We start from the raw sequence: 25,714 nt of genomic DNA, 5'->3' as shown, positions 1-25,714 counted from the left end.
TAGCTTTGGACGTCTACTAGAACATAGTAATATTACATAATTTTCGAATCATTTTATGCTCTCTGAACTGAATGATTTGATGATAAAACCTAGTTTATCTTTTAAACAACTTTATCAGTAGATATTTTGCAAAGAAGTAAGCTATAAGAATTTTACCACAATTGATTAATAGCTAGTTTAGTTGACTTGGAATCAACTATTCAATGACATGGAAAAAAAACCCAACTGAAATGAGATCCCTTGACTGAACTTCATGTTTTTAATGTTTAAACGGGAATTATATGTCATTTGAAGTCACAAAACCTTAAAATGAAACCCGAACAAACATTCCAAACAATAGATCTTTAAAAAAAAATCTGAATTCAAGACGATAAACAATCATTAAAATACAGATTTAAAAGTTCAAATGAAAGAAATGAGATGAAAGAGATAGAAAAAATTGGATTGAGTTGAATAAAAACATGGATAGTTTAATTTTAAAACGAATGAACTTAATTTAAACGACATACATAATAATATTATATACAAACAGATAACGAAAGGAAACAATTCAACACAGTGGAAAACTTACAGCACAAATATTACGCTAAAACAAGTAGGAAAGATTTGTCTTAATCATTTATTTGTTTAAACGTAAATATTGGTACAAGAAGGTGCTATATATATTTGTGCCACACTTCGTCATTTGATCCGTATAAAAGCTGAGACACTGCCAGGGCGTCCAAACCGAAACTGATGGTTTTCTTAGGGGATCACACCACGAGCCTTTGACCTAGAGGTTTAATCCACAAGTCAGTGTAACAACGCTAAGCGATGAAGTCCCATGGTAATCTGTGTAAAACAATAGGTTGTTGTTTCAGGAATGGCCTGTGTCAACACTTCACTTATCTTGGAAGTCTGATCAACCCTAATGGGTTGGTCTGCACGGATTCTGAAAACACGTCTAGCGCATGTCTCGTCCTATTAAAGACTCGTCAGCTAGACGGAACGTGAATCTTGGATTAGGCAGTCAATCTATTCTGTAAAGACCAGCTACATTATGGCTATATTGAGGTTAACCACACAAGATCCATATATATTCTAACAAAGACAGATCAAATTTCAGTCAAGAATATCAACATAATTTCAAAAAATGTAACTAAATCAGGAAGTTAGTTAATTTGTTTGTTTCAAAAAATCTCTTTCACATAGTAAGAGACAAAAAATATCTCAAGGATATGACGACAAACGTGACTAGACTTTTGAAATGTACGATTTAAAACTATTTGACATGGTTAGGTAAAGAACATAAGATATTGGTTGTTATGTCAACTGAATGGCAATGATCACTATATGTGACCCATATTTAGAGAAAATATATAGAGTGAGAAATAATAGATTACTGTACCGAATGATCTGAACAGTTATTTAAAGATCCATTACCCACACTTCTTAAAAAGACATCATTGATTTGAGGCCGTTTTTTCGTTAACATAATTATGTACGATATTATAGCAAATATTTATGCCAGTAACCAGTAACTAAATTAATGGTATAAGGAGAGTGATCACATGTCATTTGAGGAGCTGGATACACTCATTCATGTAGAAATGCTTTTTAGGGAAAGGTGGAAATTCGGTACAATATACTTCAGTAAACGTATCGATCAACAAATCCTGCCTTCCATAGAACGTCTGATCTAACTTTGTAGATAATTTCAGAAGAAAAATCCTATGAAACATTCTGATCATAGTGAACCAAACATTTTAAAAAATCTTAAGTTGCAAAAACCAAGCGACCGAAGGTTCTCATATTTTATGAGCAAAATTGTAATTTACTTTCGTTTAAGGTAGAAATTGTTCAGTTTGAATAAAATTGACGTCCTGAAGTCATTTTAAATAGACAATAAATAAAAACTAAAGAAACATTTGAAAGCTCATTTCATACTAATATGTGATTCCTTAATAGTCCACACCAAGTAAACTATTGGGAATCAAAATCAAAATCAAATCATTCAGGTTTCAAAGGGCGATACCTTTAAACAACTGAAATGGGAAGCAATAGTTTACAAATAACATTGACGTATATGAACAATACAAAACTAAGATTACAAGTGTTGATTATTTTACAATGAAGTACATAATACATAAGTAGTACCACGAATAATAATAATAATTACTGATATCATAAAAACTAACGATATCTATGCGGCGGTTCTCCATTTCTCCGACTACTTTCGCAACATCACAAGCATGTTCAACGCACTCAATTTTGTCGTTTGCATCTGGAATTCGAATTACGAAATTTAAAAAGAACGATACACAGGAATTAATAAAAATGATAAATATTTGAAGTGAAAACTTCACATTTTTTAATGAACTGGGGATGTAAAAGATTTCAACATTCAAAAATAGAACAGCACATAAATGAAATCATTGTATATTAAGATTAAGTAAATCAATATCTCTGTCCAATAACCAATTTTTGAAGTTGGTTGAACAGATGATACATTACAATAGATTAAGAGATTTCAAAGAGAAACAAAACTTCCAAACCATGATAATGATTAGTTTATCTTGAGACCAGCAAAATATTTACCAGTCTAAATGGTAAGTAATTTTCGTTCATCTAATATATACAAAGGATTAGAACTTAAGGATTCAAATATTCTATGTTAATGATTACAATCACAATAGTAATAAAACTGTAGAATAATAATTTACCTGATGTCAATCCTAAATAGGGCATATTTAATTCGTTCAGTTGAATCGGTTTCCAAAACTCAGTAAGTGATTTTTCATCCGAATGATCTAAACTGATGCCTTTCATAGATTCAACCTTTGAAACAGTTTCACAAATATTTGGATTTTTGTCAGTGGTTAGAGATGATTGAACAGATGAAGAAATTGCTGATAATAATCTGATTGTGTTTGGATTAATATTGATCGTTAAAGTATCCATATGTAATGTTCCATGTAAACTACCATTAATTGGTTGAGATGCATAAAAACTCAAAGCACAAGGCGATAAAATCTAAATAAATGGATTATGGCCAGCACCCCACCCCACAAGAAAAGAACAGTCATTAGAAACTCTTTGGTAATCTTCAACAAAAAATGTTTTGTTTTAATACATTTGAGCTCAAAGTAAACATTGGAATCGGACAATTCAGTATATTAGGTTTGATTATATTAGATTAATACATAGATAGATAAATACCTCTCGTGATGAGAATTTGAATAGGTAATTTCATATGAACTCATGTAACCAGATAAGGTTTAGTAAACTTGGCTTCGAACCATACTCCAAGAGTGTAGGGAGTAGAGATATTGCGACCCGGTTACCCGAACCGAAGCAGGTAGAGTGCAGTTCGAACCTGGCACTTAATAGTTGAACACCTTGACCGCTGACCTACAGATTCACGAATTAATGTAAGACGGACTTCTGTTGAATATCGACACTGAGTACTTAGGACTTATAATCGGAATGTTAAACTCGTTCCACTGTTTTGAAATGGACTTGAATTTAACCAAACAGTACATTTTAAAATTTCCATGATTCGTACAAATTGTTGATTTCATGAAGTTGGATAAATATTTATCTATGTATAATTATGGACGTATAATCTTGTCATATTATTAGTACAAACCGAATCTCTTTACTTTACAAATCCCTAAAGTCAATAATTTGAATAGCAAATGCATCCTTAGTATATAAAAAGACGTGGATACTATTCGGTTACTACTATTCGATCATGAGTGTCTTCGAAGCATCGCTCGTATACTTTGGGATCATCGAGTTAATAATTTTGAGGTTATATGAAAAGTACTAGGTAAGTATGGCAAATCGATTAATAAGAAAGTGAGTCTTAATCAGCTGAGATGCTTAGGATATGTATTACTTATGTCCATTCACCAACTACCTGGACGGACAATGATTGCTGGAGTACAAGTAGGTTAAACGCAAACTAAGGGCGGTCAAACCAGTACGTGACATCAGTCCATGAAGATACTGACTGCTGGATTGAATCATGTAGGCAGGTTAAGACCACTAGGTTCAGGTCCGCGTGATAATCGTCATCAATGGTCACAAATTCTTAGCAATAGCCCAGGTGTATTTACTTTTTTTCTTCCTTTAGATCCTGAGTTTCTTCAGTCAGTCAGTCAGCTACAACGTACGACCAGGCACATATATACATCGGTCCAAGTTACCATACCTCATTAACACAACAAGATGGACACCGGATTCATAAAAGTAGTTAATTCAGAGGTGGTAATATATGAAAGATTGCAATAATGATATAGTACAGGAAGAAAGAATTAGTTCGTAGGAAGATATGAAGCGATTTTAATCTCTTAGTTTAAGGGAAGACAAAGAGTGTATACACCTACGCCATTATGATCGATTCTGAGCCATGTCACCAAGAGTCTCCAACCATTGGTTACGATTGTCACGCGGACCCCAACCAAGTAGTCTGCGTCTACCAACATGGCTCAGACTACAAGTTCGTGTCCTCAAGCACTGATGCCACGTTTTGGTTTGGCCGCCCCTAACTTTCTTCCAACCATCCCCAACACCGGTTAGCATTGCACGTGGTGGTAATCGGTGTTCGGGCATACGTAACACGTGGCCCAACCATCTTTATAGTTTGTTTATTGATTCACTAATTTATATTTCCCCGAATCATATCTTCAATGTCTAATATTTTCTATTACAATTAATACTGTTACCATCCCAACTACCTTGCAATTTTCCCTGAAAATTTCATCTCACTCTGCTGATGGGGTATGACAATTTGAACCGATGTACACATGTGCCAGTTCCTACTTTGTGTTTGACTGACTAGCTGATTAACACGTACACTTTGATGAAAAAATATTATTATACCATTAAAAAAATATGATAGGCTATTAAGTTATTATTATTTAGAAGCGAAACCAGTTTCAAACAGAGAGAAACTCAAGAAGATGTGAAATTCACAAGAAGAAACATACCTCCTTAGAAAATGGCCCACCAACTGTTTCATTGTAAGGGCAGGCAGCAACAGATAAACCGCTGATTAAAGCATTTATAATAACCATATCCTGTTGCATGTTGTAATCAAAACTTAATTCAGTCTAAACATTTACAGTAAAAAAAAAGTCAGTGTATTATATCGTTAGAAAGATGATTAGTATCAATTAGTTGGTAAATCAAAAATAATAAGTAGAATATTTATGGAAAGAAAATCTGGTTACATAAACTCATGATTGAACGTTGAACATTACTAGCTACATTAAAACCTAGCTTAAAAAACAATTGATATGACTGAGTGAACTGATATGATATACAAAAAATGGGGATTGAACTGAACAACACAACTATAATGGAACAATTATGCGCATAATAAAGTGTGTTATAATGAATAATCGGAATATCAAAGGATAAGTTTCAGCCTGTGTATGTATTCGAACTTTTTTTATTTATTTTATGCAGACTAAAATTACAGTTCAATAGTTTTATTTAGACCATACATGTACATGGACGAGTTAGCTGTAAAAGAATAAAACCAGTAATTAGAAAATAATGTCAAGGAATTTTCTCTTTAACTCATACATAAAAAATTGAGAAACAGAAGGTAAAAGAATTCCATTTGTTAAAAAAAACCCATGAAGAATGAATTGAACTTGATATCATGCATATAAATTCTTACAGTTGAATTTGAGATAACAGACCTATCGATTTTCAAGAGGTAATGATGAAACACTGATTGATTCATTCAGAAGTCAGTCGAATGATAAGTGTAAAGAAATGAATAGTATCTGAAGCAACTGGGGTATACATCACTGATTGCTCAATAATCTTTCTATATATATATATATATATATATATATATATATATATATATATATATAGTTCCTATTCGGTCTAGTCATAATAAACTTCATTCTTACTCTTAGTCTTCAGATCATTCGAGTAACCGGTTGAGAATGTGAATAAAACGATTGTATATCAGTATCAAAATCAAACTTTAAACATCATAATACAACTAGTTATAGAGTTGAGTAGAAAAACGCTTATCGTCAACTTAAAATTTCCAGTGTACTAGTATCTAGATGAAAGATAGAGATCATTTAAAGTAATATATTTAAAATGAATGACAATAGAAGATTCATAATGAGATTAAATTATCTACTTACAGTAAGTTTAATTGCATTACTATCAACATTATAAATATCTTCAACAAGAACTAATTCAGGATTATCTATTTGAATTTTTAACTCCAGATTAAAAGGATATGCTGTTGGTAATAATTCCGTTTTCTTGGCATCTAAAATAATGTATACATGTAAAGAACAAAATTGTAATCATTTATTATAGAAATTAAATGTTCAAGTTTAAATCAGCTCATTCTTCGCGCGCTTGAATATGAGTTATATTTTAAGCGTGTGAGGTGACGGCACTACGCGGTTGGTCATACAAAAGCAGGCGGAGCGCGGCTCGTGCCTGAAATTTAGTGTCTGGAAGCCGAATGCACTAACCACTAAGCCACTAGTCGTTCATATGAGAATAAATTCTTTCTAGTATTGACATAATATTCAATTAAAGTTATGAAGGTACAAATAATAAAAGTTCGTATGACTAGGTGTTCCACGAGGAAGGCTGCTCGTTGATCAACTTTGAAAATCCAACAGTTAAATTATTTAGTGTTAAGTCTCGTGTAGACTAGTGGCTATATTACATTGAATCGACAGAAATCGATCACAACTAAGGAATAAATAAACATGACATTCATAAGTGCTTAATGGTTAATCAATCATCATCAGGAATTTCTTCGTAAATACAAAAGGGAACAAAGAACCTCACCTCTAAATACCAAACCAGAACTTAAGTATGATTTAAGTTGACGTTTCTTTTATTAGTAAAAATGACTCAGTTAAAAAAGAAAATTAACTTCAAAATATTAAGAAATTATTATACCTACCAGTTTTTGTAATTGAAGAATTGTTTAACCGTTTCTGTTTGGATTTATCCGAAAGAGATGTTAAGTTATTTGATTCACTTTTCAGTGTTGGTGTACTTTTCATTTGAAAATCCAGTAAAGACATAAGATAATCCATTGAAGCACACAAGTGGATGCTTCGTAGACTAATTTGAACTGAGTGAGAGAGAAAAACAGCATTACGAAAACAATTTTGTGCAATCAGAAATTATCAGTTAAGGTAAATTTCGATATTAGTGGTAGCATGGTAGTAAGTTGATCGTTGATCATAGCCGACAGGAAACTCTGGACCTATGTTTCGTGTTATTTGGTACACGTGTAATCTTGAAGAGATTCGATCGATTGTGAATGTATATTGGACATACAGTTCAGTCGCAACTGAAACAAACTCAATGGTGACGTCCCTGAATGTGAAGCTGGATGACACAAGATCAAAAACACCAGGGAGTATCAGTTCACTGCATTTTACAAGTATACCTTGAGGACGAGCACCAAACAGCACAAAAACTAGATCTGGAGTTTCTAATAGACTAGTTTCAACCACCCTCTTACATCTCAACATAGTGCACGCGATGTCGAATCACTTAGACTAGTAACCAACTAGATCGATAGGATTCAACCAACACTAAGAATAATCTGATATAAATGGCATTGATCATAACTTAGTGATCAATCAAATGTGAATACGGATCAGTAGTTTGACATACAGTAAGGTTGGTTTTCCTAATGCTAAAGAATGTGTTCATGTTATTCTGCAAATTTTGTTCCTATTGCTTCACCTGAATATGGGAAAATCTCATATAGCTGACATTCACAATATTAAGTATCTTTTAAAAATAACTGTAAGGCGTAATTGACTAACGAATATACCAACGACAGCATTAAACGACGACTACCACCTTGATTCATTTTGACTTTGTATGACTATGCGTTGCCTATTCACTAATCACAATCTTTCTTGTTTGTTATAAGCAATATCAAGTTTTGTTGGCTCATTTTTCCTATCTTCTAGTTACTGTTCAATATGTTATTCATGTCGCTCTTTTTCCATGATTAATAGACTAAATTAATTTTCACGCATACTAAAGTTGTTAATGTATGTTTTAGAAGTAGATGAAGGTTATAGAAAAAAAATGGTTTACTTGTTCCGATTTTGGCCAAGCTAAGACTCTATGTTCGACAGTCTAGGATTGCATCTGTATGGAACTCATTCCCACAATAACGTCAACCATATTCAATGTTTTTGGTCATGATTTCCGACAGGTATTTATTTGTCACTTCAATATAGATTCAAACAAATGCAGCTTAAGTAACACTTATGAAAGTATCATTATTCAACACTGAATTCTAAGAGAAATTTAAAAAAGTAACCAACCTATTTATCACTAGGTATAGATTCAGGAAGATGACCTTGAGTTACATTTTACATGTGTGCTATTTAGTGTGATAATCTACCTGGCTATTTAAAAACCAAAGTACACGAAGCTACATTCTGTAACATGAGCAACTCATTGATTGAAAGCTAAAACTGCTACTAAGCCATCAACTTTAATGACAGATAAAGTGACTTTTTATAAATAAAAAAGAACAAAGCAAGTTTATTCATTTACTTTTTTTGTTTAGTAATGCATCTTGTTTAAATTCAATATAGATTAATTCATTATGACGGTTATCTTTGGTAGTAGAATGATCTAAAACTCTAAATGTAAAGAATAAGGAAAAGGGAAACAGAAAAAAAGAAAGAAAAACAGTGACCCAACTATGTCAATAGATAAGCAAAAAGGAAAGAAAGAATCAATACAGAAATAAAGAACATATTAAGAGGTGATTTAAAATAGATAGCCTTATATGACAAAATTTGATAGGGAAGAATATAACATAATGAACAATTGAAAAGCTAATGAGCATTACTTATTTGCGAGAATGGTAGAATCTAAAAATAAAATTTGTACATTTATATATTGTTGTACCTTGATTTCTGGCAGTACATTTCAACAAAGACAGATAATATTCATAATACACTGATATCATATGGAGTACCAATAAAAACAAGGAAGTACTGAATAAACGTTTTGCTTCAATATGAAACGCTTTAGAAATACTCACCAATGACCTCGACAATAATCGAAGAACAAGTGCCACTGACAGGCTGGGAAGAAGGACACCTCATCAAGATACCAAAGAAAGGAGATTTGAGCTTATGTGAGAACTACAGAGGCATCACACTACTATTGGTACCAGGAAACGTTTTCAACAGTGTTGCTGAAGCAGATGAAAAATTTAGTAGAAGGCCAACTTCGAGATCAACAGGCTGGATTCTTTAGGGATCGGTCGTGCACAGACCAAATCACGACACTACAGATGACCGTTAAACAATCGAATGAATAGAACTCGTCACTATACATCAGGCATTTGACACTGTGGATAGAGAACATTATGAAATCTTCGTCGACACTATAGTGTACCTGAGAAAGTCGTCAACATACGGAATTCATATGACGGGCTACACTAAAAAGTGTTACATGGAGGACAGATGACAGACACATTCCAAGCGAGGAAAATGTCAAGGAAAGCCGCCTACTCTCCCCATTTAATTTTTCTCCTGGTGGTTGACTGGATTATGGGGGGCTCTACATTTGATGAGAAGTATGGAATACGATGGATAGCTAGGAATCAACTAGACGATTTGGACTTCGCGAATGACCTGGCCTTTCCATCCCACACGCACCAACAGATGCAGGTGAAAGCAGCCAATGTAGCAAACTCCTCTGCATCGATGGGCCTTAACATGCACACGGAAAAATGCAACACACAGAACACAAACCCAATCATACTTGGTGGAGAAACTCTAGAAGAGCTGGAAGTATTCACGTGTCTCGGTAGCATCATCGATGAACGTGGAGGATCGGGTGCAGACGTAAAGACGAAGACTGGCAAAGCAAGGATAGCATTCTCACAGTTGAAGAGTATACGGAACTTAAAACAACTGTCAACTAACATCAGAGTTAGAATCTTCAATACGAACGTCAACACAGTTCAACTGTACGGAGCAACTTGGAGAATTACCACAACCATCATCAAAAATGTGCAAGTATATATAGAGAATTATCTACGTAACATAATGAACGTCCGTCGGCCGAGTACTGCCAGCAACAGCCTACTATGGGAGAGAAGAAACCAGCTTCCAGCTAAACGGGAAATTAGGAAAAGACGCTGGAAGTGAATAGGACACGGAAATCACTAAACTGCATTACGAGGCAAGCACTGATATGGAATCCTGAAGGTAAACGAAAAAAAGGCCGAAAAAACACTGAGCCGACAATCGGAAGCAGACATGAAAAGGATGAATAGGAACTGGAAAAGATTGTCCAGGACAGAGTTAAATGAAGAATGCCGCTGGGTGGCCTATGTTCCTCCATGAGGGGTAACAGTAGTAAGTTATTCAGTGGAACATCTAAAGTTACACCAGGCTCAATCCCCTAAGCATTGATAGGTGTAGAATTGTAAAGAACCTCAAAATAACACCAAACAGTTGTCTCGTTCCCTTCAGTGTTAAAAATTTCGCCAGATTGCCTCACTTTGTTTTGAAAAATAAATATTTAAAATTCATATAAACCCTTTTTTTAACTCCACTTGCATACAAAAATCAGTCTGTCATCTAAAACTGCGCCTATCTCACTGATAAACGTCTAATCACTTTTAATAAATGTTGTTAATTTCATCCTTTAATCTCGTACATTATATAAAATATGTACTTAATAGATATAATTATATCGACCACGCCGCATAATTACAATTTAGGTTATATTTGCTTAGTCAGATTTGACCCGATAAACGAAACAAATAAACGAGGTTTCACATTTCATATTTGTTTTTTTTTTTTTTTTTTTGATTTTCCATTTACCTGGTGATGAAGAGATAATATAAAAACGTGTTTATTCATCTTGATTAATAGTCAGGAGCACTGAGATTTTTTATAGATTAGTTAAAGTGTATTTGAGGAGATTGGTTTGATTTTTAAGTCGTATTAACCGTAGATTGATTCCGTTTTGTTGTACCAACGAAGACAATGAAACACTGAACATCCATTTTGTCATAAAGTGAGACAATTAAACAGTGCACAATCTAAATCCTACTAGAGATTGAACATAATACCTTCAGGTTTAGTGATGAACGCTTAAACTGTTCGAATAATGTGTTGATGTTCAGTGGTACACATTTAACTTCAATCACTGAGATATAGGGTGATTACCACTCAATGCCAGTGGGGATAACTGTTTCACTTCTAACATGCCTGAACTACATCAATCACAAGTTCATGCTAAAACTTCAGGAGCATATCCGGGTAGTTAAGTGGTGATCTGAGTATTAAAGTTTAGATGAACAAATTTTGTGGGTGTACATCTAGACAGAACCACTCTACCGAAAAGTAGTAACTGTTAAAAATGTACTAATAAGGTGAAAAATTGAAGAAAATTACTTATATTTACTTAAGAATATAAATTAAACAATCGAGACAAATTCTCTAAAAAAAATCAGATTTTCACATTGAACAAGGTCTATAGTTATTTAATACAAAATGAGTTTTTTTTTTCTCTAAAAATATGCCAAAGATTATTAACAGTTTAATTGATGACATAACTATGGAATGTGACTACTGCCTATATTCATTCATAATCGATAACGCATTAATTGATGGCATTATGAAATATCATTTGTCTTCAAGAGCACTGTAATATATATATATATATATATATTTGCAACCGTAACTGACTTTTCTTACTACTGCTGTCTTTTCTGAGCTTCAGGGTTTAATTATAGACATCTTATTGTCGCTCTAGACAAAATTATTAAGGTCTACTTCGGTTATTCAACAAGTACAATATAAGTAAATTCTCATGACCATCAGAATGACAATGATTTTTCTTTTAGTACTTTTACCAGTGTCAGTAGATGTAGGCTCTCTGGTTGATATCCGTGAGATAATTGAAATATATAATGAAGGATCTTATATAAACAGACATTGATTAATGGTACTGATCTGTTGATAAATTTCATTATATCTGAAGTACAGCATTATCTTATATTGTCAAGTTTTATTCGTTCCATATTGAATTATGAGCTCTAATGTTAATTCATAAAGTTTACAATAATTTAAAAGTTCTTTGTTTAAAATATTATCAACTTTTCCGTCCTATGTTAACATAAAACGTGAGAAATTAAACAGATGGATATCTGCACCCGGTCTCATGGTGTGAATATATATATATATATATATATATATATATATATATATATATATATATATATATATATATATATATATATATACGAGGTCTTACTAATACCTGACCACTAAAACCGACACTGGTGACAAGAAATCATAGTTTAATGGGAACATGGATATATGAAACTACAAACAATATATTCAACTTAGAGAAAACAATACCAGTAAAACGTATTCAGCGGAACCACAAATTCCTTTCATTTCAAAATCACAGGCGAAAATGAATACAACCAATAATCGACAAACACATATGTCAAAAATCAATGTATATACAACAATGCATTAACGCATTGTTTAATCACCAAGCCCTCAAATAAATGCATATTTATATTAATAAAGTTAGCCATCTAAGATAAAAAAGTAAACATATATATAATCACAATATCAGTGAGCAATCATGCAGGCGTATAACAACATTTCTATATTTAAGTAACATTATACAACCAACAATAACAATGTATACATCATACTACTTACACACAAAAATGACATACCTTAAAATTTGTCCTCTACAATAGAGAAGTACAAAAACAAACATACATTATTATTTACAATTATGATAAATAAACAGAATAAAAAGATGTTGAAGAGTAACAAAACATTTTCAGTAGAAATATTTGAGTCGAAAATTTAATAAAAGTATAGATCAATTGAAATCGTGAATTCCAAGTAAAATTCAAATATCACGTAAAATGAACAGTAGGAATATCTTCTTATACGACCTCAAAACGTTTAAAATAATTGAGAAAAATTACTTTTTGCCATCATCATCATAGAGTTAAACTTACTAAAAGCTCTGTAGATTATATAATGATATGCAAATCAACATTATACATAAATCCTGACTCTAAGCACTTAATGTTGAAACAAATCTTAATATTTTGTGAAAAAAACTAATTCGATACTTAAACATAACCAAGAACAATGTGAAGAGACTGAAATAACTATTTAAATCCTTTTAACAGTTAGAGAGGAAGGAAAACTTGTATATATAAAGATGAGTTGTGTTTTTGTTTCTCAACTTTCTGCCAAATTAACCAATATAAGGCTTTACCAGATTTATTAAATATGTGTGTGCCCCCAAATGCCCTGGTACGGCCGAGAATGGGGAGAGTCAGCTCTCCCTCTCGAAATGCTCTCACATGTCCACGTGTATATACCCTCTGCCAGGGAAGTCCTACTCACTGCCTTCTCGTGGCGGGGTGTTGTTTACGAAATTGAGAGGACGAAAAGCGAATGTCCGGGGCTTTAACCGGATTGGTGGACATGGAGAGTCCACCTAGGGGAGTTGGAAAACCCTCATTCCAAACTAATGGTGCACATATGCTCCAGTATCCTGAAGAAACAAACGGCGTATGAACCAATCGATGGTCACTGGCTACCATGGGACTGCATATTCCTACGTTGCTCCAATGCCTTGTGGATCAGACCTTCAGGTCGAAGGCTCCGGGTGTGGCCCCCCAGGAAAACCACCTACTTCGGTCTGGGCACCCGGACAGTATCACAGCCCTCATACATATCAAATGAGATCTGTGTGGCTCATATGTATCTGGTGCCGCCTTGTACCAGTATTTATGTGTTCAAGTAAATAAATAAAATAAGTCATCATTTGTCGTATTGCCGATTTCTTTTCCATAAAACCGTGCATTTACATGGGCTGTCTTTTAATTGAGTAATAGCTGGCTAAAAATCAGAAGCGGTTAATTCAAGTCGCTCCCTACACTAAGCTATCGAATTTAAGTTTTCTCTTCATTTCAGAATACATGCTTGAAGCTAAAGATTTTCTTAAAACAATTATTACAAATGATCATCTTCACGTTAACGTAAACATTTTAAATAAACTCATATACACTCGTAATATTCATGAATCACATTTACACTACGGTTGAAGTTAGTTCAGTCAGTCAGCTACAACGTATGACCAGGCACATATGTGCATCGGTCCAGGTTGCCATACCGCATCAGCACAACAAGATGAACACTGGATTCATAGCAGTGGTTAGGTCAAAGGTGGTAATATATAAGAGAAAGATTGCATATAGAAATATAGTACAAGAAGAAAGAATTGGTTCGTAAAAAGAAAGATATAAAGTGATTTTAATCTCTTAGTTTAAGGGAAGACAAAGAGTGTATACACCTACGCCATTATGATCGATTCTGAGCCATGTCACCAAGAGTCTCCAACCATTGGTTACGATTGTCACGCGGACCCCAACCAAGTAGTCTGCGTCTACCAACATGGCTCAGACTACAAGTTCGTGTCCTCAAGCACTGATGCCACGTTTTGGTTTGGCCGCCCCTAACTTTCTTCCAACCATCCCCAACACCGGTTAGCATTGCACGTTGTGGTAATCGGTGTTCAGGCATACGTAACACGTGGCCCAAACATCTCAGTCGATGGAGATTCATAACCTCATCAACTGATTTACCATCATTCCCTAATACCCTGTGTCTAACCTCACTATTACTTACCCGGTGATCCCAGCAGACGCCAGCAATATTTCTAAGGCATCTGTGGTCAAATACTAGTAGCTTACGTGTGTCTTCTACTCTCAATGGCCATGTTTCGCTGCCGTAAAGTAAAACAGAACGGACTGCCGCGCAGTATACTCGTCCTTTTATTGATAGACGGATATCTCGCCTTCGCCATAGGTGACGTAAGTTGGCAAAAGCCAAACAAGCTTTTCGAATCCGTGCTGAGATCTCGTCATACACCAACCCATTAGGGCTGATCAGACTTCCAAGATAAGTGAAGTTGTCAACGCGTTCGACTACTTCACTTCCTATCCTTAGTTCAGGTGTTGGCGCAGACCAGTCATGAAGCAACAACTTGCATTTAGAGGGAGAGAAGCGCATTCCAAACATTCTGGCATTGTTGCTCAGTGCTACCAGAAGACTCTGCATTTTGTCAGCGTCTTCACCAAACAGGACTATGTCATCTGCGTACTCTAAGTCGATAAGTGGACCTCCTGGATGGAGATCAATACCCGAGAACTCAGTCGACGAGAAAGTTATTTCCATCAGTAGATCTATGATGAAGTTAAACAAAAATGGGGAAAGTGGACAGCCTTGACGGACACCACTTGAGGTTGCAAAAGTAGATGACAGTTCGCCATAAGCCCTGACTCGACTAGTAGTGTTCGAGTAAAGAGCCTTTACAAGGTTTATGTACTTCTGGGGTACGCCTTTCAATGACAGACACTGCCACAGAATCTCGCGATCTACAGAGTCAAATGCTACTTTTAAGTCGAGAAAGACCACCATTGTCGGACGCCGATAAGTATCCCTGTGTTCTAGAATCTGACGAATGGTGAATATGTGGTCGATGCAGCCACGACCAGGTCTGAAGCCAGCTTGGTTTTCTCGTGTTTGCAGTTCACGAGTCTTAGTTAGGCGTCTGATAATTATCGAAGCTAGTATTTTAGATATTACATTAGTTAAACTAATCCCTCTGTGGTTGTCACAGGATGATTTTGACCCTTTCTTATATATTGGGACGATAAGTGATTGTGACCAGTTAGATGGGATAACGTCTAACTCCCAGATCTTAGCTAAAATATTAGTCAACCTAATCGCTAAAATTGGACCACCATCCTTAAAGACCTCTGGAGCCAGCCGATCTGGACCAGCTACCCTTCCTCGTTTCAGATTAACTATAGCCTTTTGAACTTCTGCTAGAGTCGGGGGACCTACTTCAATGTTCCATTCAAATTGAATATACAAACGATCATTGATATGAGTGCACCGAAAAACAACAAGCGACAATGAAAATATGATCGTTTTTTTCGTAGTGTATGGAGTTTACTAAGTAGTATTATGAGTCAAGCTCCAATCAGTAGATGGAAGAAAGTTCAAACGTACATTTATTTATTTTATTTTTATTCGTTTGCACTATTACGTTATCGATATTTTGATTGACCTTTGGGATATATACATCTTATGTGGATTGCCTCGATACGGCCATTATGACAAGTTAATTTAGAATAGATAAAATGCGGTTAGCAGAGGAATCCAGGACGCGTGTTTCGCTTTATTTTGAATTCACCAGTTGGATGAACCTCCATTTCAAAGTGCGTGTTTACTCTATGGTTCGAGATATCAACTCTGGAATGTAGGTGTATCCATCTGACGAGTCAAAAATGGAACAAAACGCATGCGTTCGATCCCAATACTAGCCACATTCCATCTGTTTTACAGAAACTTGTGACCATTTAGCGTTAGCAGTAAAATACTCAAGAAACATAATATGATGTTAATGGAAGATTTTTCTTTAAAATAAGTAAACGTCTGAAGATATAAACTATCTTAACACTGAACAGGACAATATTAGCGAAAAAAGCTTTTTCTCATTTGATCTATACAAAAATCACAAACTTTAATTACTGAACAATAAAATCATTTATAACTCGAGTGTGATTACTTGGTTCGCGTTTTTTTTTGAGGCGAAACCCGACTCACACGTCCGCGCCGTGCCTCCTGAATAGTGGGACTGATGACCAATGAACTAACATGAGCGGTAAACCAGTTGGTGGAGATCGGGCTAATCACCGACTCTACCTATACCCTACCACTGATTACGAAACCCACAAAGAATGACAGTACAATTACTCCAGGATCAAATCGAGTATGAAAATCCCACAATATTGTGAATAGATAGGAGTTACAGATATGAACTAACGGATGACAGCTTAGTGTCAAGAAGGTGGACTGCTAGTTATGAGGCCTGAAAGTTCTGGCTTTGGGACCTGGTGGGGTCGTGGGTACTCGTTGCTGAAGAGTACTCTTACTAGGATCAAACAGCTGTCCACTACTTCTTGACTTTAAACGAGTGTCTAAATAAGGTCAGTTTTTGTAATATGAAGTTTTGAATTATAACCCAATCCAAAAGCATAGAGCTTAGTTTTTTTTGGTATTCCTTACTAAAACTTACCCTCAAAAGCAAAAGCTTTTATGATAAATTTAATTAGTACAGATGCAAGTTACGAAACAAGATTTTAAAAAAGGTCAGCTCAAGATAATGGTATTGAGGATGAGATGCTTACTTAGTAATTTGTCTATCTGAACCAGGTCGACTATCTTGTAATTTAATATCATTAAGTTTAGCGATGAATTGAGATGATGAATCTGAAGCCATTTGACCAGATACATTGAATTGTTTAAGATTGAATGTAGCCAATCGTTTGTCTTCCGGGAAATCATTATGCCATTCTGCCTATCAGCGAGAAGAAAATGAAATCATTTTTATTGGAATGACGACTGTGAAAATTTATTTAACACGTTAAACTCATGTCATCCATCTATTCATTTGTATTGGAAAAAACCTCTGATTCTATCTCTAAATGTTTTACTTAAACGAATGGAAAGTGATGATGGCTTACAAGTGAGATCTATTTACAGAAAATTTGCATAAATTGAATAGACGACTGATTTTCATAGTTTTGTTCTTTTATTAGTAGGAAAAGCTATCTGATTGATTTCATCACCTAGTGAATTTTAAAAATCTGCACAGAAGTGGACGTATGATATTGAATAAGACCTTCTGAAGAACTGTTTGGTTCTGTTACTACAATAAACATTTTGTACAGCTTTGTTGTGAATACTCTACATCAACTATTCATTAGCTCAGCTTTGGGTAAAAAAACAAACCAAATTAACCAAACAATTTAATTTGCACAAGTTTGTTCACTTGTTCATATGGATATATAGGAATAGTAAGTTGTTTATCGAAGCGTCAGGGAGAAAAATATCAAATTACAAAATCCACTTTGCACTATCAAGTTGTTAATCAGAACTACATAGCATCAGACTCATCGTTCGATGTAAGATCAAACCAAATCTACCGAGAGCTTTAAATGTGCATCTCCTATGCATTGCAGAAACGTCAACTATGCATACAGGAACAGTTTATAAGGTCGCTTCGATTGGTATAATCCTGGTTTACTTATGTAGTATTGCACCTTTCATTCGTGACTTCATTTTGTGGTCGTCTTCATCATCACGTTACATTAAAATTTTATCCCTTGAAATTCGAAAACACCATCCATTATATTACTAATATTATGGCTTTTCGTTAAATTCTTACCTTATCTACAATAGCTTTCACTTATGTAATTGAAAAATCACATTAAATGAAATTATAAATAGGCCCGTCAATTTAACAGGAATTATGAAAGTTTAAAGGTTGAAGGCTTAACAATTTATTGAATAGTAATTCACTACTATAATACCTATAAACTTACTAGTCTGTTTGTCAATTCACTTGATTAACTTACTCCATACCCGGAAATTAACTACATTATATGAGTACCATTCATTATACACACTGATAGTTAGTACTTTTCAGTATGAAAGTATTTGCAAGAACGTTGCTGTTTAGTTCGTTAACAATGATATATAAGTGCATGTACATAAAAAACTCACTATTGGTTGATCACATGTGTACAAATTAAGAATGACACTTTTCATTCCTAAATCAAAACTGACTGCAATTTTGACTGGATTATCATTTTGCGCAGTGTTTTTCTCTTCAACTTTTTGTTGTGTTTTATTCTTTTTGTTAGTGGACTTAGCAGAGGAATCCGTACTACCAGGTGTTGTTTTTACAGATACTTTAGTAGACGATGGTAAATCATTAAAATTATCAAAAAGTACTTCTTGAAGAATACGATAATCGCCTTGAGAAAAAGAAATCTATAAGGAGTAAAGAATCAGTAAAATTCAAAACGGAAATTCTTTAAATCAGATGAAGAATATATGTGAATAGGTTTGATCATTAAACATGAATGAATTTCTTAATGATACATAATTAAGGGATATTGATCTATGTGATGTCAACTTAGCGAGATAATTATCAGAATGGCAGATTACGACTACTAGGTAACCTGGTAGCTACCATAGCTTCAAGATAAATAACCGTGAAGCTGTGAGTTAACGGTTAACGCACTTGGTTTGTAACCACAAAAACCACAATTAATGACCTGACCTTCACCTACTTCGGTTTGGGAGGCGAGATAGTACGTTGAATCCTTAACCTTCACAAACACGGTGCGGCTCAAAGCCGAGTAACGTTTACTTGGTAGATTACTCATATTATGTAAACTTATTTGGATTCATTGAGCTATGAAGGAAGGATCATGAGATTTTTCTTGGAAGAGACAATGACAAACAGCAGTGACAGTGAATGCGGACATCTTTATCAGTAGTTTAACCGTGATGGATATATTGATGACAATAACTATTTCTCTCCGATATTTTGGGGAATTATAATTTTTTGCCACTGCCCAGCTCAGCTAAAGTATACGGACACTGAAAAAAGTCGAACCTTTAGAAATTACTAAGCGAAAATCTGGATGTATGTTTTCGGTATGTGTTTCACAAATGCCAGGGAACTGATCTAGGTAACAAATTTGTACCTACAAACAGTTTGACAATAAAGAATGGGTCGGTTGAGTTGGCAAGTATTTTTAGTAAATTGGATAGTTCTTACAGTTTTGATGACCAAATGGACGAATATCTCTTGGCAATTTAGAAATTACTGGGGTCAAGATTGAAGGGATTTGTAATTAGCTGAGTTTATCTTACATTCTCTAAATAAAAAATAAATATTTACCAATGACTTCATTCATTATGAGGCTATTATTATTTTTGAAAAATCGAGATAACATAAAAATCTGAATAGATGATCTCCTATCCAGTAAAAGCTATGAGGGTGAATATCGACCCATCCCAGGTGTCCATATTGTGGGAGGATCCTTTTTCTTGAAGTGCCTGAAAAGTAAACTGAGTTAGTAGTGATCTTGATGACCTAGGAGATTGACCACGCAGTCTAAGTGATAGCTGTTTGAGACCGAGGTCCAACACCCTCGTTTTAGGAGTAATTCTCGAAGTGTTAGCTCGCTACTTTTGATGCCTAACCGACATCACGGGATATCGATATCGGTGGGACAGAGTAAATTGCACCATTTTTAGGGATGATATTTGCTAAATCCTTCTTGCTTTGTGGGAATGTAGCATCGTTGCAGATGCGTACTGTCTGAGAAACATTTTACTACTGTCATATTCCTGTGTAGCCGACAAAACGACTTCGCTTTTGAACTTCTGCTTTTAGTGTTACTGCTCTCTAACCAACCTATCTTGGATGATAGGACCTAAAGAAACGATTGTTCTAACCTGATTAGACCATCACGATACGTAAATCTAACGTCAATTTAGCGGATACCGTCAGGCTGGATAAGTTAGATTCAACAGAGAGAGCAACAATCCCTTTTTCTACACATTAAAAAACACTAAATACAACTAATCAATCAGTCAACTTACGTTAATTTCATTTAATCCACCATTGACAAGAAGGATAGGTATAGCGGAATATATATTTGGATTGAGATTACGACGAGTTTTCAGTTCAACATTAATTGGAAGTAAAACGTGTTTCTCGGCTTGAACAGAACTCTCTTTTAGCACTACTCTTTTATCACAATGGGAAAACAATGATTCAGACAAAAGAAATAGTTACTTTTAATTTACAGAAAACAATACACACATACATACAATACAATACAAAGGAAATAAGAATAGAACTTTGTTCATTGTTAACATAATGAGCTATTAAAGCAAACTTGGAAGGAATTATTCAAAAAAATACTTCTTTATATAAACAAGTTTAACGATTAACCTTTGAAAAGGCTTTACGAACATTTTCATGAATCTACCTCTAAAAAGATCATGTAATACATACCACTACATATATGAATTAGAAGTTTATGATGAAACGAGAACAGGGTTACGTTACACAATAAACTGAGTTCAGTGTGACTGGTCAGTTAAAACGAGGTAGGTGAAAAGAGCATTGAATATTATAATTGACTAGTTAACACCACTAGTTCAAATATAGACGATGCTTTTTATGAAACAAACATTTGATTACTTACCCAACAGGAATTGTTAATCATCGCAAATGAATATTAGAATTATCTCCTACTATCTTCTTTCTAAACTGTTAATTTCACCTTTTCCTGTGTTGATTCCTACTACTATAGTGACTTGGACAGTAGTACAATTGTGTCATATTCTATATGTGATTCAAAACTGATACTCAAGACCGAAGTGAAATAAGAAGATATGGTCAATGTACTTTTCATAGAATTGTGGGTTAAAATATTTAAGCGAATATACAGATTCTGATTAAATGCTTTCGGTGAGTAGTTATCACAAATCTGGTTGTTGTCAATCAGTCATATGAAACGCAGAACGTGATTCGGTTCAAGTTGTCACATCACATTGGCACAACTAAATAAGATGATTTCAAGACAAATCTTAAAATAGTAGAAGTAGTAACAGTATCAATAGTATAGTATAGTATAAGAGATCAGATATATAGGAAGAAAAGTATAGGGAGATTGCCTCAATCAAGTTATAAAGAAAAGTAATAAATGAATGCACCAGTACTATTTTGAAAGATTCTAAACAATTTTATTCGAATTTATACGAAAACTCGTCAATATTAGAACGAATAGTGTGACGAAAATTGGGCTCCGAGCATAGAGAAGTTATCATATATGAAATCTTTATTTGAAATTATCTCAACGATTCAAATTTAAAGAATTCCAACGTTTCGTCCTGCAAACTTGTCTGGACTTCTTCAGGGTAAAAATCAAATTCAAGGTCATCAAAGAAATTTATACAGCGTTTAACAATCAAGTCATATCTATACTGTGCTAATCCAATCGTATTTAGATGTTGAGTTGAGTAAATAGGAGAACATGAGTCACTTATATGAGAATCATGTGCAAAGTTCACGATGTGAAAATAAATGACTGAATGAATTATGTGTGTATGTGTAAGATTGAGTCACTAATAGTTGATACGGAAAATATTTATTAACAAGTAATTGGACACATACTTTATACAACCGGTTTATTTCACATGAATCGTTATTCTGACAGAAATTAATATGGGTTATTTTAGTAATACAATACCCATTTGATGATTCTCATTTTACATGCACATCGGTTATTCAGAAACAATTGTTTCAACCTTCAACTTCCACTTTTATTTTTCCTTCATATATTACCATGTAATATCAACTATTAATAACTCAATCTTACACATACATACACACACAATTCATTCGGTCATTTAACTCCACATCGTGAACTTTTCACATGATTCGCATTTAACTGACCCATTTTATCTTATTCACTAAAATCAACATCTAAATATGATTAGATTAACACAGTATAGATTTGATTTTGATTTGATTGTTAAAACGCTGTATATATTTCTTTGATGATCTTGAATTCCATTTTTACCATGAAGTCCAAACACGTTTGCGGACGAAACGCTGGAATTAATTAAATTTCAAATATAATTTTCACATATGATACATTATTCGAAGTCTCCAACCAGTGGTTATGATAATCATGCAGATTCCAACCAGGTAGTCTGCGCCTACATAGATGCCTCAGTCCTTTTGTCAACAACTTTACAGATTGATGTTATGTCTTGGTTTAGTCTCTTATATCTTTCTTTCAACCCGCTCCTACACCAGACATCGTCTGTCGTAGTAGGTAGGGGTTGGAAATACATATTACATGTCCTTAACACCGCGATTGGTGTTTGAGTCAAATTTGATAGTTAAAAAGTCAAATGTATTCATTTTAGCATATTACCATGAAAGTTTTAAAATGGCACTGAACAAAGCGTGTACTGAATCATTCATTTATTGAAGTTACACACCACTCACCTTGATAATCGTAAATTTTCCAACTTAACCACCATATGTTCTAACATGATTCCGGGATCGGGAACTGGAATTGTTGTATCAGGCAATACTTTTGAAGGATTGAGAAATTCAAAATAATTTGATAATGTGATACGCCCAAAATCAATCATCAAAGATTCATTTGACAATGAGTGTTGTGGCATATATATAACTGGTGCTTGAGCAACAATATTTAAACTGAGACGAGTTTGAAAAGAATTATCAACTGCTTCATGAACCTGAAAATTAAAGAAGAAATCAACATTTATGGGCAATTGAATAATGTGACGTAGAATTATATTCCTCAATATGTTATGATGATTTATAGTATGTCACGTCCACCATGAATAAAACTGGACAATTTAATGCTATCACTGAACCAATTTGAATATTAAGTTATTTAATCATTTCTACGTCAGGATTTTAAGTTAAATTTATTAAAAATATACAAAAAGGGATACAATTTTAATATCTTAAATTGATTGAAGTTAGACATTAAAACCGTTAGATATCATCTCAGTGGTCTTGAGGCTAAAATTTCGTAAGCGAGGCCAAAGGTGCGGGGTTCAATCTCTGGTTAGTGTTGTAAATGTATACTACTGAGGAATCCTATATATAGGCGAAAAAGCCATCCACTGATTTTGGATCTTTAACGGTTGCTTAAATTAAGTAGCTTTGTGATTTCAATAAAATTCAACAATCTTTATAACTACATACTATTTTATTAGTTTCCGAAATGTCCTCTTTTGGTTGGTTTCCTCTTCATGTAAATATTCAGTGCATTATGCATGTATGAATGTTGTGTTAAACGGTGATTTAGAGCTTCAAACAATCGACTATTGGGTAGCAATATCATGAGGCCGCATATGAAAAATGGTGATAAATGTCTAAAGTACAAGAAACTTATTATTGATAAGTTTTTTTTTACAGAAAATATCCCCTAATAAGATTTAGTTTTTGTATATTCAAGCTGTCAGTTACAATCTATGAACCTGTAACTTATAAACTAATACTGTAGAAACATGAACATTCATTTAAACAGCTGGATAAAATGCAACTTAGTGTTAAAGCAAATTTGTGTATTTCTATCGAAAGATACTTAAAATAACATTTCATATATCTGTATATATACAACTATGATTCCAATAAAAAGATGGATTATTTTATACAAAGAGTAAAACTACGTTAAGGCTTAAAACGTTCCCTCATTTTTTCTTCGTCTTATTATTCTAATTTCAATCATTATTTTAAACTAAATGGCTATCTAAACTAGAAGTAGGTAGTATGCGACTTGAATAAATGACTTAGTGTTTGAAAATCGAATGCTTTAACTATTAAATCACCATTCCACATTCAGCTTGAAAGCTGAATTTGTTTTAGACGATTGGAGGATATAATCACAAGTACCTTACATGGTACAACCAAAATATTCCTCAAAGCTAAGAACTTAATTAATGTAATACATAACATCAGAATTATATTCTTATAACATAAAATATTTTAATAAAAGGATAAAAAAAGTAAAACCAACTTGTTGAACTGCTGCATCCGATAAAGCTTGAAATTTATTTAACATCATTTCAGCTGCTTCTTGATAGGCTTCCATAAAATTCTAGAACAAATAAAGGATAAACCATCGATAAATAAGTATGACAAACAAATCAACGGATGAATGTGGTATAATACATTTTTAATCTTTAATAAGTCATCAAAGAAAGTGTAGAGTTTAGAGAACAAATGTGGACAAGACAAAGTTGTTATAAATTGAGATATAAAGTATAAAGACTAGGATGAAAATAATGATAATGATACAGAATAAATGGATTTGTGATTTCAGACTCATCAGCCTGATGTAACTGCATCCCACTGCTCGTGTTCACATTAAGACTCGAACCCAACGCACTTTCTATTTAGTGACTGTGTCCAGACAGTCACTCACTTGCATGGTTGATACTAGGTTTGAGTTCCGATGTAAATATCAACACTGGAATGAGGTAACATACAGTTAACGAGTTTCAAATAGGACGAAACCATCTATAGATTGCAATTATCGTACCCGTTTCATATAGATAATTTTTAACACCTAATATAACTGAGATCAACAGGTAATGATCTCATGAGTTAACCACTTCTAAACTCTCACTAACCAATTCAATATGCTAGTTAGCATTACATGCCAAATTATGAGAAGTAGGAATATTTCGTTCCTTGATAGGAATCAAAATATACTGAAATTAATTACAAATAACAAGCTACCAAATACTCATAGTTTTACTATATTATCGAAAATATGGATAAACAAATAAACAATCTTTGAATGAGTATTTACAAAAAGAACTAGAGATTGATGTGATAAAACACATCAGTAACCATCAAACATATTCACTAGTAACCAACTGCTTCGAATAAAAGTCAACTAAGATTGTTATTTTGGGAAAAACGTTTTAAATAACACAATATTTATTGGAAATAATATTTTCAACGATTTCATCATATTGGCTATAAATCATAAGATAACAGGGTAAGGAAGTATGCTCAGCCTGAATCAAATATCCTATAAAAACAGCTAGAGAGAGAGAGAGATGTATAATATGTATGAAGTATGGAAAAAAGCTGTCTAAAACCAGTCAAAGTGAAGAGTAATACGAAAGAATAATGAAAAATCCGCTGACAAGTTAAGACAATTAATTCGAGATTTATCATTACA

At 33.8% G+C, this 25,714-nt stretch overlaps 1 protein-coding gene across 1 annotated transcript in view; it reads right to left on the bottom strand.

Moving 5' to 3' along the window:
* The window catches only part of VPS13A (Vacuolar protein sorting-associated protein 13A), a gene marked incomplete at its 5' end in the record, with an annotated part of 134,599 nt that overhangs the window by 68,014 nt on the left and 40,871 nt on the right, over nt 1-25,714 (bottom strand). Inside the window, 12 exons of the mRNA XM_051219127.1 lie at nt 2,178-2,263; nt 2,703-3,012; nt 4,974-5,096; nt 6,159-6,289; nt 6,944-7,117; nt 8,572-8,660; nt 12,743-12,757; nt 17,291-17,460; nt 18,669-18,938; nt 20,565-20,712; nt 22,990-23,246; nt 24,539-24,619. Of these exons, the coding sequence (XP_051067354.1) occupies nt 2,178-2,263; nt 2,703-3,012; nt 4,974-5,096; nt 6,159-6,289; nt 6,944-7,117; nt 8,572-8,660; nt 12,743-12,757; nt 17,291-17,460; nt 18,669-18,938; nt 20,565-20,712; nt 22,990-23,246; nt 24,539-24,619 (1,854 nt within the window). The remainder of the gene's footprint in view (nt 1-2,177; nt 2,264-2,702; nt 3,013-4,973; nt 5,097-6,158; nt 6,290-6,943; nt 7,118-8,571; nt 8,661-12,742; nt 12,758-17,290; nt 17,461-18,668; nt 18,939-20,564; nt 20,713-22,989; nt 23,247-24,538; nt 24,620-25,714) is intronic.

The sequence above is a fragment of the Schistosoma haematobium genome, chromosome 2 (assembly GCF_000699445.3).
Source record: "Schistosoma haematobium chromosome 2, whole genome shotgun sequence".
Taxonomy (NCBI): Eukaryota; Metazoa; Platyhelminthes; class Trematoda; order Strigeidida; family Schistosomatidae; genus Schistosoma; species Schistosoma haematobium.
The sequence above is the reverse complement of the archived record's forward strand: the minus strand, read 5'-3'. Positions and strand labels throughout refer to the sequence as shown.